This window comes from Glycine max, chromosome 8 (assembly GCF_000004515.6).
Source record: "Glycine max cultivar Williams 82 chromosome 8, Glycine_max_v4.0, whole genome shotgun sequence".
Classification (NCBI taxonomy): domain Eukaryota; kingdom Viridiplantae; phylum Streptophyta; class Magnoliopsida; order Fabales; family Fabaceae; genus Glycine; species Glycine max.
In genome coordinates, this window is record NC_038244.2 from 12,288,059 (window position 1) to 12,306,692 (window position 18,634).

The following is an 18,634-nucleotide window of genomic DNA, read 5'->3' on the forward strand; positions in this document are numbered from 1 at the left end:
ATAGCAAGTCTAAAAGACACCCATGTTAATATGCACACAAAGTAAGCGCAAATATATGTTAACTTTAGTTACCCAAAATAAAAGGAGGGTTACCATAAGCTCTCCCAGAACAAATATATTAGGCTTTGCCAATTCCTCAGGGCTCAGGTTTTTTATCCTGCTTTTGGCTCACTTCAGAATTTTTACCACTCAAATATACTATCAAGTCCAAATGCATAAAAAGAAAACTATGACCAAGAGCACAAGGACTAGTGCAGTGGCTTAAAATACAAACAAACATTACAATAAAATTTATTTTGGAGCAGGTACATTAACTATTAAACTTATCAGCCACGTTATAATGGACCAAATGCTCCAACAAACAACAAAAAGGACAAAGAATCCAGCCAGAATAGTAAGGAGAGGAGGTCCTTGAGCAGCATTGCTAGTTTCATTTACATCTGATCCTTCTGTGGGTGATTTTTCACCTACAGAGTTGGGATTTGTTGCAAAAACAGTCACCAGCCTCTGATTCACTATCAATCTACTAAAACCTTTGCACCTGGACACAACCAAAAGCAGAAGATACACAGCCTGATCTCATATTACTACAAATAAGATAAAGTATTTGTGATTAAAAAAGGATGCAAGTAACAACTATGTACAATACACACACTATCATTCATTCGAGTAACATGTTGGAATTGAAGAGGGCAGATGTATTTCATTTTAGATAACATTTCTCATACTTTTGAAATTTTAAAAATAAGAGGAATGGAAAGCAGAATTAACAAGTAACCTTCCTATCATTCATTGTTAGTTTTTATAAATACTTTTATCATTCTCTGAATTTAAAAATGAAAATTAACCCTATCCTCCATTCCCCTCCAAGCATAGCCACCCATGTGCAACTAAGGTCCATTTTCTTTTAATCCATAGGAATCAAAGACAGGTACCAAGGGTTTACAAAAACTCATACATCCTGATCAACCAGTTGAGCTAAACTTCCTTGGAAACTAAGGTCCATTTTGAAAAGTTTATTTACAACTTAACTAATTTAGATTTATCATATGAGTAGTGACATAAGCACTTGTGTACGGGTTTTTAAGAGCTTATGAAAATTTTCAACTTATTTTAAAACTCTCCAGTTAGTTTTTGAAATCAACTTAGATTATACAAATAACTTATATATAAGTGCTTATATACTATGTATTTATTCAATAACTTCAAAGTTCAAAAGCCTCCAGTTGTTTAACAAACAAACACTAGGATAAATGAGAAACCTTTTTTAAAAAAAAATAAGAAAAAGATTTTAAAAAAATTAAGCAAACAAAAGTCCTAGATTCTACAATTTGTCCAATGAAAATTGAAGAATGATGAATCCAAGCCTTTACACTTATTTATTTACCATCAGACCCACAATTTTTATCATTGCAAAACAACAAAATTTAAAGAAAAAACTTAATTCAATTCCTTAAGAGCTTTTGATACTGTTCTCTAATCAAAATTGGGATTTCACCTAGCTAATTTGCATAATAATGGTTTACATTAAAAATCAATGTAGGTTATTGAGGTAAAACTCCAATTCTGATCCAAGAATAACACTAAAAACATCTAAGAAACTGCATCTAAGTTTTATCCAAACTTTAAATTAAAAAAAGCAAGGTTTATTATAACGATTTAAACCAACAATTCTGCTAGTTCAGCACACCACAAAAACAAACACTGGTATCCACCACGATATAGATTTTGAAATTAAAATATAAAATCAGTAAAAAGTGATGAGAATTTTGAAACCCAGCAAACGAGCAAATACAAAAATAAAAATGTACAGAAAAATACAGAACTAAGATGTAAAAATTAAGAGCAAATAAATATAAAAATGAAAAAACGAAAAAAGTGTGAACCTGATGGTAGAAGACGAGGGAGAGAATTTTGGAGCAGCAATAGAGAGAAATTGAGGTGGTGAAGGAAACCCTAGTGTGAGGTGTGGCTGTGGTGCTGCGTGTGAGAATCTCAGATACGCCATATCACTGTCTCAGTCTCTCAGACACCCGCAAACAAAGGACCATGAAATTCAATAAATAATAATATCTATCATATTTATTTCCAAGGTTCTTTTTTATCTGTTAATTCATTAATCATTGTATTCTTTTTATATGATTTTTTTTATGCTTATAAGAATTTAATTTGAATTTATTGATAGTATATTTTTTTTACACGGTCAATTAGTAATAAATTGTCATTTAAGTTAAGACTATTTAATTTTATAATAATTATTTACAAATTACATCTAAAATCATTTTAATTGATTGATAAATTAAACATTTATATTTTCAGAAACATCCTTAAATGAAAAAAAATCTGGATTAAATGAGTTATTAAAGTAACAACAACGGGAGTAAAGTGATTGCATCGGGTGCAAATCTCAAATAAGCCCTCTGGGAAAATGAATAAAGAAAATTGTTAATCAAAGTCTGTTTAGCAGATAATAAATCTATTTTTGATTTTCTCTGTTCTCATAAATAGAGAGGAAAAATATATTCTTTTTCATTACTTATAACTATATACAATAAAAAAAAAGAATATTTTGGTGTACATAAGTTTATACGTATTTTATTCCTATAAGTAAATACTTTCATATGTTACTAGTATTTTATTTCTATAATTACATAATATCTATTTGTGTTAAATATTTTGATGAAAAATTTTGTCCTCCACAATTGTTCTACCTGGCTTGAAATAAAAGAAGAAATGGAAAAAAAAAAAAAACTCACCTACACTTTCTGAAGAACTCAAGAACACTAATCTCAACTGAAACAAAGAACAAATAATATAGAAAGGTATTTTCAACATAAATATATTTTATAAAAACTAACACGAACAAAACAAGAACAGAACATACAGGTAGGTGTTTGTAAATTAAAAACAGCAACAGAAACAAAGAAAAACGTTTTGATAAAGAGATCTGATATGCAACCATATGTTTAAAGATTTTCCTGTCCCCTTTGCACCATCAAAAAGTCGAGGTGTTGTATTTGCACAATTTAAAGTCTTCAATGTTATCAACATTTACATTTTTCTAGATAAATTTGTTGATTTTTTTAATAATTATCTTAAAAATTATATCAATCGATTGAATGGGAGACTGTGTATGACCATTAAAAAACTCTTTTTTTGTTGTCAAAAAAAGGTGATTTGATCTTTCTATTCTATAATTGCTATGCATGGCAGAAAATGCTCCCATTAGTTGGCTCGCGTATTATATTTTCAATCACCTTGATTATCCAAACATACATTCTCAGATCATTTTCTCCTGAATTTCTAGTTTTCTTGCAGCCATTGGTAAAGGAAAACGTTCTACAGCAAGCATCACTAAATAAAAAGAACAAGGCATCTTTTTTTGGTGGTGTTGGGGGGTAACATCTAAAACCACATTTTGAACGTACGTAAAAACAGAAACCCAGCTTCTATATTCTAAACAAAAACAATTGCCGCATCTATAAACTATTCCAAAGATTGCTACATAAGGATTCCTGACTTACTGATTAAGAAACCTTGGCTTGTTTACAATTTTTTCCAATATTATGTTATTAGTAAGGCTACTTTTCACATGTTAAGCCCTCACAAAACTTGTCCTTGTTAATCTTCTTGCTTGTTGCTTCAGACGGTCCCTCTTGCATTTCCATCTTGCAGATTTACAATATATATGGTTGATTTCCTCAACTAGCAAAGTTGACTTCCCTAAGAAGTTTAACTATGTACTTTATTGGCGGAGAAAGAGGGTTTCATTTGGAAGAATTGGGACCACTGAAACTTAGGGAGATATTCACATCAAACATCTGGGGAAAGTGAAAATTGTAATGGATGCTAAAGAAACCAAGATGTCAAGTAACAATTGAATAAGTTGAAGTTGTTATGGGATATAGATGATCGAAGAATCCGAATTACCAGAAAATGTAAAGGAGATTCTTGAAGTGCTTCAACCTGATACCCGAAAACTTGAGAGTCTAAAGGTGGTAGGATATAAAAAGGTACTCATTTTTCACAATGGATGTCTAGTCCTTCTCTTAAATATTTAACTCATTTAAGGTTGGAGAATTGCGAAAGGTGTTTACAACTTCCATTGTTGGAGAAACCGTCTTCTTTAAAGAATCTAAACATATCTAAGATGATTAATATAAAATACATATATGATGAGTGCTATGATGTTGGAGTGGTTTTTGTGGCTCTAGAAATTTTGTCCATCTACAGTTAGCCAAACCTAATAAGGTTATCTAGGGAAGATGGGGAAAACATCTTCCCATACCTTTATTTGCCTTGGATTGTTGCATGTCCTAATTTTTTACCAGAAAAAGTCTTGGTGCAAGGGTTGCACTCTCTCAAGACATATTGTGGAAAGTGATAAGTTCAATGTGTCGGCAGGTTTTTAATGCTTGACTCGTCTTATGTATTTGCATATTGGCAACCAAAGAGAGGTGGAAGGTTTGCATGAGGCTTTATAATATATGATTACACTAAACATGTTAAATTTATGGGATCTTCGAAACCTAGAATCCTTGCCTGAATGCTTTGGAAACCTTTCCTTGCTTCGCCACTTGACTATTTCTTACTGTTCCAAGTTGAGGTGTGTTCCATAAAGCCTAAGCCTTAGCAATCTGGAATATTTGTTTATATATGGTTGCCTTGAGTTAGAGAAGCATGTAAAAAGGAAACGGGAGAAGACTAGCCAAAAATATAGCTCACATTCGAGAAATTTATGTGAACGGTCGTTTAATATATATTATTGGTGTGCAGGTAGATTCTAGATCTTATTCTTTCCTCAATATAAATATATATATATATATATATATATATATATATATATATATATATATATATATGTAATTATTGAAATTGAAAGAAAACAATGATAATAATTATTCGGTCAAGACCATGTTACAAAGGTTACAAAGAGTATACACATATTCTAATGGTCAAATACATAAAATAGGAAACATAATTATGTAGTTAATGATGATATATTTGGTTTGATCCTTTGAATAAAGCTATGCATTTAATAAGATTTTCTTCCAAAGATTTAGAATCATTCCATAATTCTTTGCTTGATTTGTTGCATGATTCTTGTCACAAATAACGTTCGTTCCTAATATTAGATTTCTTTCTCTTTTATTGCTCAAGTAATCAAAACTTAATAATCACTCTGTATGTCTCAATTAAGAATTCAAAATACTTTTTTCATGGAATAGTTTAAATCGCTATATTTCACGTGTTTTCTACTCACTAGCTTCTCCATAACATCATATCAGTGGTGTTTGAAGCGCCCAACGTTGTTTAATAAGGGAGACAGATTTGGGGAATATTTCATTAATTCTGTGTAGATTTCAGATTTTCATTTGTTGTACTGCACAATTTGTTTTATTCTGAAGCTGAAAATTGCATTCTTCCTTGTGAGCTGTAGTATCTTGGGACTTGGATATCACCAATTGGATGATTTGTGCAGGTCGTGTTTGAAGATTTGTGTGTCTTCCTTTAAATTAAGTTTACAGTGAACTCTAATTTAAGCTTTGACTAACATGTTGCTGTATAATGTTCAAATATTCGTATTGTTTGCTCCTTTGTTTTTTTTTACCTCCTACACTGTTTTTATCAATGTATCAAAAAGTAGATTTGTATGATTTACTTCTGTATTTATTTGAACTCTCGTGTCTTCCAATCAATGTATTTAAAACTGTATATATATTGAAGTTTGTAAACAACTTATAGGAGCTTTGGGACATGCAAAAAAGTGGCATTGTTTGATCCTCACAGATGTGTAATTCCTAGGCCTTAGTATTAACATATTTACACACTTGCAACTGGAAGCAGCCTTATTTCAATATTAGCTAAAGGAGAACACCGAGAAATTAATATAATTAATATCTTAGATTTAATTATATTTTTGAAACTTTGATTTTTAATTATGTTAAATAATATTATTTAATTCATGTAACGGACCTCACCTAGTAAGATAAAGTTTTATTGTTATTGTATTGTATCTTACGTACAATTGGAGTTCATCTTGCTAATTAGACATTTTTTTCCTTTCTCCTATCTTCCATGAACAACTTAAAATGCATGTATATGCAAACTAATTATATAGCAAAAGAAAACAAAACAGGGAAGAACAACAAAAGAATATTCCTGAGACTCTGAGCCGAAGAAAAAGTTCTTAACTCCAATGACATTGAGCATACGGGAAGCCAAAACTCCTACCATTGCCCCAAATGTCTTCTTATTTGTTATATTTTTTGGGGAACTCATGCTTTAGATACTGAGATCCAAGATTTTAATGCAATGCACCTTTGATACAACATGTTGCATATATCTCTGGGCATAATCAAAAGGCATGTAAGAAGACCAATATTACTGTTGTCAAAAGTCTTGCTGAGGATCCAAAATAAATCAGCAGCAAGGAACCTCCATAGGACAGTAGCATCGACTCTCCCTCACAGGCTATTGAATAAACAATAACAGGTTTGCGTCTATTCTATTTATTTACTATATATTACCATTAATAAAAGAATGTCATTGCTGCAGCATGTCATGTTTTGGTGGTTTCATTTCCTGCTCATGGTAATCATGTCTTGGCAGATTGTCATACTATAACCATCTCTCACTATTAGAATCTGAAGCTGGGACTTCATCTTTCAATAAAATCTTAGACTGGGATACTAAGCCTGAGAGCCTAAGGGGCAAAACGAGATATATATGAATTTCATCGATTAATTTTTTTTTAATCAAGAGTGTTAGCAACATTATCTAACTCCAGCACACTCTTTCCATTGATTAAAATTCATGTACACCCCACTGATTTAAGAATGCGACTAACATAATTGGTGAGACTTACATAAATTTCACCCAATGAAATATCAAAAGTATTAAAGATTTTTTTTATTGAATGCAGAAAACATCTAATCAAGAGTTAGTGACATATCACTAGAAATACTGAAATTTATTTAAAAGAACCTCCGATAGATGTAACCATCAAAGAATACAGTGCCAACATTTTTTTTCTTGTGAGAATGTTACATTTATCCACGGGCCGCAAGACACGGTAAATAAATGTTATCGATCATTAGTCTAAGGGAGTAATTCCGAATTTAGAAAGAATACAAGGGGATGATAAACCCCAAAACAATAATGCCTTTATTCTTATGTTCCCTCAAACCTAATTTATGCAGTTCAGAAAAAGTGGGAAAGACCACTGTGAGGGTGAAAAACCACCCTTTACCTAAATACCAAAATCTTCTGAAATAGAAACCATGGGGGAGGGTAGTGAATATTCCTCATTACAATGGTACCAAATTTTCAACTCAACACCACCACACATCTACCGCAGTGTGTATTTTAGAAATTATTAACAGAAATGGTGCCTTAAATTTCAGGATGATTTGGCGACCAATTGCTCGAGCTTCTCCAGTGTTACACTTTTCGGCCTTTCGAGTGGCATTCCAAGAGCCCTGTCCCATATCAACTGAAATCCACCAAAAGAGAAATGTTAACCCAAGGTAACAAAAAGAGAAGGCTGTTTCTTCCAGCACCCTATAATTTCACCTAAACCCCTCTTAAATTCCGGATTAGGCAATCCAGAATGTAAAACCCTGATTCTGGTTTAACTTTTCCATAATAAAAGGTGGCACCCCTTGTAAAATTCCGGATTATTATTAATCCAGAATGTAAAACTTTCATTCTGGACTAACCTTTCCGTAATGAAAAGGGGTGTAATGTGAGATTTATAGGGTGCAGGAAGAAACAGTCAAAAAGGGAAGTGTTAACAAGGAAACAGTGAGGCATAACAAACCTGAGGGCCAACTCCAAAGCTCCTTGATACACCAAAGAGAACAGTATAATAGCTGTCCACAATATTAATAGATCATTAGATTAGATTCACCCTAAAAAATAATTGCAAAATGAAAACTATTTCAAGTGGAACAAGTGAGAGAAGTAACCCCATACTTTTCCTCAGTTAGACCATAATAGTTCAGTAGCACTCCACTGTGAGCATCAACATTAGGCCATGGATTTTTAACCTACACCATTTAAAACTCAAGTTCAGTCGTATCAGGAATAAATTACAACTAATAGCAAGAGAGCAATGAGTACATCTGTTATCCGGTTTAATGTGTATGAAAGACTCAATAGAAAACATCATGAGGTAAAACATCTAGGTGCAAATCATTAAAACAAAACAAAATAAAAATATAAAGCAAACATAACCAAATTAGAATGTGAAGGACCAGATCCACATTTTTGTTTCTTTTGAATTAAAATTAAAATGCTTTACAAGTGAAATTCACAATGGTTTGTATAGATGATTGATGTCGTTAAATTAAAAAAAAAAAACTATAGTAACTCAAAAGAACTAGAAATTCATTATCTAATGAGAAATGTGAGTATCACTCTTTTCAATACGCTAAGGGAGTTATATGCAGGTCCCATTAAACAGAGTCAACTCTGGTTATTTTCTGAAATCTACTAGAAGTTGAAGTTTACCAAACAATAGAGTGCACCAAATACTATATTGCTAGCATTTCTCTATTCTAACATCAAGCCTTATGTCAACTTCCTTGCGTAGTGTTTAATTCAATGCCTGTGCCCAACCTTAAAATCCTATAATCTTACGCAAATAAATTTTCATAAAATACTGGCATTTGGCAGCAAATTTATTAAGCATAAACCATTCGATATTAAAAAAAAAGTGAGTATAGAATAAATAACTTCATAGAAACGTATATTGAAAAATAAAAACATAAACAATACCTTGCCTAACTTGGTAAGAATGGGAGGCACAACCTCTTTTATCTTAGACACCTGAAAGGGTCAGTTGCATTAGAACATGAAGAAATTAAATTACAAGTGAGCTTTGGCTGTGTCGCAAGAAAGCACTCCAAAGAAAACACAATCTTGAATTAGGAAATAAGTGATTACCAACTGGAAATATGGATCATTAGGCAAATGCTTCAAAGCAAACTCCCTCTGACATGTGTATCTTGGATCTGTCTGGCGTAAAACCCCATGTCCATATCCAGGCACAACCTGCAAATCCAAAAAGTGCAACAGCCAAAGCCTATATTATCTGAGAAGTTGGCAGTAATATTCCCTCTAAATCATTTGGTGAAAAGATATGTATATTAAATTATTAATACATTGAAAACCCCATAGTAAAACATAATATATTCATATGTCCCGCATGTAATGTTCTCTAGTTACATATACCACTCCTTTATTTTGAAAATCTACAAAAACCTATGTTAAGTTTACTAGTAAAAACTTCCTGTAAGGGAAGGCTTGTATTGTAAAGAAAAAATTTGTGGGTAGGGAATTAAAGAACCATAATGCCCTCCAGCCAATATATCATTTTCCTCATCAAGAAAAGATTCGAACATAACACATTGGACACAGTGACATGCTTTGCTCAATGGAGTTTTTCCCCTATAAGTGTAATTCTCATCCTCTTCTCTTCCATAACAAATGTCATTACTTAAAAAAAGTAAAGACAAAACAAAAAAGCTAAAGTAAAAAATAAAAGGCTTCAAAAACTTCATTTGGCATCATAGATTCACATTAGTTATGATATTACCTGGCCTCTACTCAATGTTTTATTAATGTAGTCAGCCAATTGTTCAGTACTTATGTTAGGAGTTCCAAATTCTGCAACTATTGATCTGATCCATCGTAGAACCTCCTGTGGCAACATAAAAGAAGTGAACAAAACTAAAAATATAGGTATTTAATAGTATCTGACTATGTCAGGACAGAGTATACTAGTAAAGCAAAACAGTTTTATTTATGAAAAATAATACAAATGTAGGTCTGATTAAACATTATAGCCAAACATGATTTCTCAACCGAAAGATGAACTATAGCAAATTTAATACAAGAGAAACAGAAAACTGAAAAAAAAAAGGAAAAACCAAATAACAAAATAACCTGATTGGCCAGACCATGCAGGGGCCCAGCTAACCCATTCAAAGCAGCCGCAAATGCAAGATAAGGATCTGATAGCGGGCTAGCAACCTGACGGGAACACAGTACACAATACATTAAAAAAAATCTATATATATATATATAATAAAAACGCAGCCATTTACCACAAGTGGAGAGAGCTTGATTAAAGGAAGTAACTTACTAGGTGTGCTGTGTGTGAACTAACATTGCCACCTTCATGATCACTGCAAAGAAAATTTAACAAAAAAAAATTAGAAACTGGGGTTGCTGGTAATTAAAAGAGAAATATACAACTCATCATGATCATAGTATGTGTCATCATTAACAATAACAGGGGCCAGTGGTAATTACAGGGCACACATACAACTCATCCTGATCATAGTACATGTCATCATTGGCAATGAAATGCAAACCTGTGGATGGAAATATACAGCCTCATAAACTCCAGCATTTCCGGATCATCAAACCCTAACATGTGAGCATAGTTTGCGCCATAATCCAAAGAATCGTCCAATGGTATGATTTTTCCATCCTTATATTTCCTTTAAAATAGGCTAACAAGTCAATCCAAATGTAAGATGGTAAAAATCTGTCAAACACTTTTGATCACTGTCATCCCCCAATATATATAAATGTGTAATTTTGATTAGGATGATATGGTTTGCATACCGTCGATAAATATAAGCAGCAATGGCTGGCAAACGAGCAATTAAATTCATTGTATCCTCATAAGTTGGCTCCCAGTACCTAAATCCAAGCAAAACCAGCTAGAGTAACATATAAAGTTGCAAATAACACAAACACCATTTAGAATTTTACCTTGCCTTAGTTATCCCACCCTCATATGCCTTCTGAAACTCACTCTGCACCTGAAAATGTAATGAATTGATTGTGAATCATTTGTTTCTATTTACAAAAACATTAACAATATAAATGTTAGGCAATCAAATCAGTTTACTATAAGTTTCAGGCCAGATTCAAAAAAAGATGATGAGAAATAATATTGAGGAAATAGGATTAGGGGCTTTTTAATCTTGTAAAGTGTGTGGGTATAATAGGTGGAAAATCCTCTGATCTGTCCAGCTTAGCAATGAACAGATAAAGCTCTAACGGTGTCCAAAGAGGAATGAAGTTAGGAAAACCCATAATGTCCAGGATACAGGATTTGTGTTCCCCTTGTTTAACAGATCCATGCAATCTGGTTTTATGAAACAAGGTGTTGGTTCTCTGATTCTAGACTTAGCATCTTTTATTGAGCATTGCAGTCATAGATTCTGAGATGTTAAATGTGGCAGGCCACTTTAGCCATTTCTGGATGGTACTAAAAGAATCAGAGTTCATAGCAAAGGAATATAGGTTATTCAGTGCAAGTCATTTACGGAGTAGAATAAGTGGATAAGAACATTTTTTTTTACAGTATCCGGGCACAACATGGAATTTGCACCCCATATACAGTTATCATGTCTCCAATCTCAAATCTTGAGATACCTCAAGATTATCCTGTCCCAAAGTCAGTCAAGCTGCTCATTGATTCAAATTTGTCACCCTTCAAGCCTTCTCATTAAGTGTAGGCATCATCCCAGCACATTGAACATACCCTAAGTCTGCAGTTCTGTTACTGCTTTATTTTATTGGTTTAGTATTTTTGTTTATTTCAAATGTAACTAGGTCTCAAGCACCATCATGCTTAGTGACAACATATTGTAGACTAAATCCATTTCCATCTTCCTTTTTTTAAAAATCTAAATCTAGATGGATATTGAGATCATGTTTAGATTAGATTCCTTTTAAAGGTTATTATCGATAGAAAGTTTTTGGGATTGGTAATTTAAACAATAAGCAAAGATTATAATCTCGTGTCTCAACAAAGGAAATAGGTTTTTGATGATATAGAAAATTTTGGAACTTTCGATTCAAACTTAAAAGCTAATGGTTTACTTTTTAGCTAACTTTTGTTTTCCCATTGTATTCACAACAATTGATTAATTTAATACAAATAACTTCATAGCCATTTTTTTAATTTTACTATAAAAAATTGTTATTTCTGACAATCAAAACAAAATAGATTATCATAAAACAACTTTTCACCAAAAATAAAACTTGTTTCATATAATTGTTCATGCCAAAAGTCAATTAATAATTGATGGTTGACATAATCTATTTTTGCACAACTATTCCAAACACACACTAAGAGTAGAAAGAAACAGTATAAAAAGGAAATAGCAAAAGAGGAAAAAAAAACTATAAAACTACCTATATGTTTTCCCTAAAATTATAAGAGCATATTTCAATTTTGCTTCTTGTGCAACTGCAACCCAGTTAATTCTCTTTCTTTATTGACTGGGTTTAAGCCTTTGTGTTAGAGAACAAGCAGGAATTGCCAAATCAGTCTTTCACATATAATATAATAACATAATATACACAAAATAACAACAAATGCTGATATAATGCAACTAGACCACAGAAACTGGATGCATCCGATCAACAAAAAATTATTTGATTATTATATTTTAAAGATTTATGCCACAACCCAATAATTTTATGATACCCCTCAATTACTTAAAAGTTCATCAAAGAATCTGTTATTCAACCTGAAGGGCCATGACACCAGTTGTGAATTGAGTCATTGGATGAGCAGAAACAGGCAATGCATCAATTGCCTTATAAGCATAATCTGCAATAAAAAAAAGTAGTAATGATAAGTTCAAGAATAAACTGAGACTAAAGTGCATCAGAAACAAGCTAGGAAAAATTATGTAAAAAACTTCTAGCCACACCATGTCTGAAATTCAAAACAAGAGCAAGATTAAAGAGTGAAATTTTTCAACACAGACACAATGCAACCAAGCATGTCCATATATTTTAAGCATCAAGCACTTGCATACATATGTGAAATTCCTCAGACAAGAATCATACACATAAAAAAAGAAAAGTTGAGATGCAAGCCATAAAGTTCCTATGCAACAATGGTTTTAAACAAAACACGAGCTACCATTAGAGACTAGCAATTATAATCACATCTGTGGTCTTGAAAAACTTGTCATGCACTATCTATATTGTGGCAATCCACTTTAATGAGTCAATCCATTAACAAGCAAAGTATTGCTTCGAGATAATTATAACCAAGGTATAACATGAAAAGCAACAGAACCTGGGATAGTTGCACGACTTCGCAATTCCTGGGATAATGAGTCAACTTGTGCTTTGCTTGGTATCTGTGACCAAGTGTATGAATCAAAGATTATACAACAAAATCTAAACAGAGTGTAGATATTAAAACACCTTTGTACAAGGATTATATATATGCATTATTAAGTAAGCAATATTCAAAATAATTAATTCAATTTGATTTTCTAAAACTATTGCATACCTTTCCTGTCAATAGAAGCCACAGTACAGCCTCAGGCAAAGGCTCCCCACCAGGAAAAGCACCTGGAAGCTTTTTCTGGCATTCAGGAATTGACATGCCCCTAAAGCGAATTCCCTATAAGACGTAACATGCTGATCTCAGAGATCCATTCAGTAAATATTAACAAACAAAAGCTACATCAGAGATTCTATCAATTAATCAAAATAGTCATAAGCAAGAGTTAATTCACTTTGATAGTCACAAAAATCTGAAAAGTGAAGACTGAGTTAATTTATATACCTCATCCGGGTCAACAGCTGAGCCTAGCCATACTAAAGCTGTCATTCCTCTCATTCCACCAAGTACCTTTAAATTGTAACGGAAGTTACTCAAAATAAAAGTTAAATCACAAGCTTATTGACCAAAGAAGACAGCTTTTAATTACCACTAGTAATTTAAAAGATATATATCCACAAAGGGATGATATAATTACCATATCAACAGTGATTTTTCCTAATTCAACACTTCCATGATCTTTCTTCAGCTTCTTAACACGTTCCTGCAACCAGGTTTTATGTATAGATTAAAACACAAGATATACATATAACAATTTTTTATAAGTCTTAATCAATGATCAATTTTTGCAAGTTACAAGCTAACATGAAGTAACAATGAAATGAAGGAAACATTGTTTAAGGACCAATCATCGCTGATAATTACAAATCAGGTAAGGAATTAACCAAGAATCTCAGACTCATAACAGCATGTGCACAGCACAAAACACTGCAACTAAATTGTGCATTGCAAGTTGATCCCAAGTAAATACTTAATTCACACTGGCTATCACCCATTATGCCCAATTATTATACTAAATCAAGAACACAACAACGAAGCCACACTCTGCATAGACATCACAAAACTATCACTTGCTTTAATTAGAAACACGGATTATACATTAATGCATCCAACATAAACAGTTTTCACAACGGATGCTTAAAATCGCAGACAAACCTGATACTCTGGAACCAGTTCCTTCAACTCAGAATAAAGATCCTGCAGAACAGAAAAATAAGCAAATCAACAAAAATATAAAAAAGAAAGTTATTGCAATACATACAACCAACTTCACGCAATAATAAACAAAGACCAATCAGTCTCAGATACCCTCCAAATCCAAAGTCCAACAAAGACAAACCAAACTACAATATCCAATTCCAAACTCCATCACAATAACAGTAATAGAAACACCCTCCTCAGAGAAAAAATAGCATCTAATAGTATTCACTGAACACTTTCATCAAACACCAACGTTAAGGGTAGAGCAAGAGAATACAGTGTTACTGGAGCTCGGAGTTTGGAGCCATCTAACTGAATTCGCCAGATTAGATTGTTGGCCCTAAAACATTGGGGGAAAAAATTAAAAACAAAAATCAGCAAGCCACATAAACAGTAATCAAACACAAACAAATACTCAAATTTAAAAGTTTGTGTTTATCTCAGTTACCACGCGAGAGCGAAGTCGAGAAAGTGCAGAAACGCTTCTGAAGAATGCCATTTGCGCCAACGCAACAACCTGTACCAGCTAGTCAGTGTTAGGGACTCGGAAATTAAATCAAGCATTAAAAAAATTATTAATTAAAAGAATCCGATGAACAAAAAAAGGTACAAGGTGGCGAAGGGATCGTGAATCGGAACAGAGCGATGATGAATGAAGAATGAAATGGAAATGGAACTAGTTAGGGTTTTGGAATCGAAAGAAGAGCTTACCGGTAAAAGGTCAAAGAAAGAAAAAGGAAGATGGCGGATCCAGAAAAGTTGGGAACTGAATTGGTCTTTATATGGACAATGATGCTATGCAATGTGGTTTCTCAATGTAATGTAGACGGTGACAAAGTTACTCAAGTTTCCCACCGTGGGAAAGTAATTTTCCACCGTTAGATCTTATAAATTAAAAATCAATGGTTCCAATTTTTTTACTTTTTTTTGCTGTTTTTCTTTCTCTGTTTCCTCTTTTACCCCATTCTTCTTTCTTTCTCTGTTTGCACTGCTCCGGCGAAGTACCGTGTCTATATCCCAATGCATGATTTTATTTCATCTGATCGCTCTCTCACCTGCGATATCCTCTTTCTTTTTTATTTTGCTGCTACGTTGTTAAGGAGGGTAAATAAGGAAAGATTAGGAAAAATAATAAATAAATAAATAAATTTTCGGCCATCGATCTAAAAATAAAAAACCCCGTGATATCTCCTCTTTCTTTTATTTTTGCTGCTTATGTTGTTAAGAGGGTAAATAAGGAAAAATAACAGAAAAAAATGAATTTTCAACCATAGATCTAAAAATAAAAAAATCTAACGGTTAAAAGTTACTTTCCCACGGTGGGAAACTTGAGTAACTTTCCTACCGTGTAGACCCGTCTGTAATGTAAATGTGGTGCTGCATTAGGCGTGAAAATTGGCGGTTTAGAGGAGGATTCACACTTGCAATATTTATATGCTAATGGTCAATGATGGTAGTGACACTGACAGATCAACCTTTGGCTGTTTTTATTTTTATAATAATAGTAATAATTAACATTTTCACTTTTATTTAAATAATAATAATAGTAACAATAATTAAATTTATACTTTCATTCATATAAACTATGTTTAACGTTGTTGTAGTCTTAAAAGTGAAAAGTATTATATTTATATAACATTCAAATAATATTCTTCACGACAGATTTATCTCATGAAGAAAAAACTCGTCAAAAAAATATGGCTGCAGCTTTGTTTCTAGTTCTAACCTCAATTTTCCTTCAAAGTTCCAAAAAGATGGCAAATAATGTAAGAAAGTTAGTTAGTTAGGTCACGCGAAATTGGACAAGGGATTTTGACCTGTCTAAAATGGTTGGCTCCTAAAAGAAAACCACACGTGCCTAGAAATGACTAAAATAACAAATGAATACAAAAACTTTTTTTCTTCTTTTTCTCTGCCATGAATTATTTTTTCTCTCGAGTGTACATTGTGTTCTTGTTATGCTTTTAAAATTGTTTTTGTTAATCTTGTACATCAAGTTTTTATGTTACTGCGTCTATCGATATTCTCTCGTGAAAGTAAGAACCAAAGCTGGCCATTCTTTAAATTGTAGAGGCTGTCAGGATCTGATTCGTTTGCCTTTCAGGTATTCTCAGTTCTCAATTTCGCTTCTTGTGGTTTACACTTTGCAGTTTGTTTATGAAAATTACAAAAAAAAAAAAAGAGTCAGAAAGATGAATAAAATAACATATATATATACTTGCATTGATTTAAATTAAAATATTGTGAGAATACCACACTTCAAACTAACGTAGATATATTTTTATTTTACATATTTAATTACAATAGAAAAACTAAATAAAAAAAATATGATATCACTTATCTTTAAGATGATCATAATATGAATTGCTTGATTTTATATCAATAAGGATTACGATTCCATTAATTCATTTTCATAATATTTTTCTCAATTGTGTAACTATTATCTCTTTAATTTATTTTTATCTAACTATAAAACATTCATTATTAATTTTTGGGAGGTTCAGGAAGGAAAAAGGGAGATGCGGGAAGAAATTGCCCAAAAGCACATGAGACAAACAATGCCAAGAAAGCCCAACTTAGTCCACGAAGACTTCGACACAACACATAAAACAAGAGACACAAAAAGGGGAAGGGCAAAAATGAACATAACTATTGACTCAGTCGTAAAATGGAACTTGGAAGACACGTATACGAGTGTTAAGTTATAAATATTATACTTAAGTCCCAAAGACCTTTTTTTTTTTACTGAATTCATAAAAACCTATTAGCAAGTTTTAATATATTTCTTATTTTTACTTTTCCTTTCTAATTTTTTATTGAACATGTCTATATTTTTATGACCATAATTAATATGATTATGTTATTTTATCAATAAAAATATTTTTAGCAATATTTATTAATTACATTAATTAAACAATAAATTATATACATTGATTACAAGTAATTACATTAATCTTTATTTCTTCGCCAAAAAAAACATTAATCTTTATTTTCTAAATTGTATTAATCAATACTCAAAAATTTTAAATTCAAACATACATAATAGTTACAGGTAATTACCCTAATTGTATATAATTAATAAATAAATTAATTAGTTTGATTATATAATTAAAAAAATATATTTATCTTGCTGAAAATATTTTTTATTACCATAACTAAAATATATATTGATCATAATTATTTTAATTAACTTAAATCATAATATATATTAGTCATAATTACAATAATTAATATAATTATGTAATTTTATCAATAAAAATAGAAATTTTTAGCAATGTGTAATAATTATATTTAATAAAAAATAAATATTATACATTAGTTCAATGAAATTACCTCAGTTTTTTATTTTTAAATTTTATGAGTTAATACTCAATTTTTAAATTCAAAAAATTACATTAATTACCTTAATTGTATAAAATTTATCATTATATTAATTACTTTTTAGATACAATTTTTTAAAAAATATAACCACCTTTATTTAAAATAACTTTTATTACCATAACTTAAATATAAATTATGCATAAATATCTTAGTTAATTTAATCACAGTATAAAATTATCTTAATTACTCTATAATATAATAGAGTACTTTTAATATTAAAAATAGAGAAAACCTGGGAGTTTCAAACTTTAAAACTAGATAGACAACATTACATAAAAAAAAATGAAAAAGAAAACTGAAAATGAAAATTATATGAAAACTTTCTAATAGGTCCTTGAGACTGCAATGTTTAAAAACAAGTACTACTATTTTATATGGCAAGTTAAGATTACCTTTCAAAAATATATATGACAAGTCATGACACATGTCGTCCTATTATTGGATCGTGTTAAAGGGAATATTTGAACATGTTGGTTATTTACAACCAAAAAGGAAAAAAAAAACCCCCCTATAATTCTTACTTATTTGTAGTGAAGTTTTATATTAGAAATTTATATATGAAAATAAGAGGAACGCCAACGACCTTTAATTTGATATTCTCTTTCTAATTTATTTCATTGACTAAAATTTATTAAAAATATCAATTTTAGTAGTTTAACTTTTAAGTCATGAGAAAAAAATCATATAATAAAAAATGAGATCTACTCAATTTAATGATTTTTAATAGAATTTTAGTCCATCACATAAAAAATATTATAAAAAAAGTGTAAGAACAAATGTCTCTATCATTTTTCAAAAAGTAATCAATATAAGCTAATCTATCGTGGATATTATAAAGGTTTAAGTACTCTGCAGGTCATTGAACTTTCAGCAAATTTT

The 18,634-nt window shown here is 31.3% G+C and overlaps 2 protein-coding genes across 2 annotated transcripts; both read right to left on the bottom strand.

Annotated features, from left to right (window-relative positions):
- Window positions 1-91: 91 nt before the first annotated feature.
- LOC100306614 (uncharacterized) lies at window positions 92-2,034 on the bottom strand. Its single transcript, NM_001250637.1, is given in 2 exon segments — window positions 92-541; window positions 1,887-2,034. Coding segments are annotated over 2 exon segments (372 nt in total). The 5' UTR covers window positions 2,009-2,034; the 3' UTR covers window positions 92-291.
- A 5,110-nt stretch (window positions 2,035-7,144) lies between these two features.
- LOC100781418 (citrate synthase, mitochondrial) lies at window positions 7,145-15,434 on the bottom strand. Its single transcript, XM_003531407.5, has 20 exons — window positions 15,086-15,434; window positions 14,823-14,891; window positions 14,652-14,714; window positions 14,330-14,371; window positions 13,812-13,877; window positions 13,619-13,684; window positions 13,340-13,453; window positions 13,121-13,184; window positions 12,561-12,643; window positions 10,789-10,838; window positions 10,639-10,716; window positions 10,383-10,511; window positions 10,151-10,193; window positions 9,952-10,038; window positions 9,602-9,706; window positions 8,950-9,057; window positions 8,782-8,832; window positions 7,978-8,051; window positions 7,823-7,874; window positions 7,145-7,495 (listed from the first exon to the last, which is right to left on the bottom strand). Exons 2-20 carry the CDS (start codon window positions 14,871-14,873, stop codon window positions 7,403-7,405), a joined length of 1,419 nt encoding a protein of 472 aa, XP_003531455.1. The 5' UTR covers window positions 14,874-14,891; window positions 15,086-15,434; the 3' UTR covers window positions 7,145-7,402.
- Window positions 15,435-18,634: the final 3,200 nt, after the last annotated feature.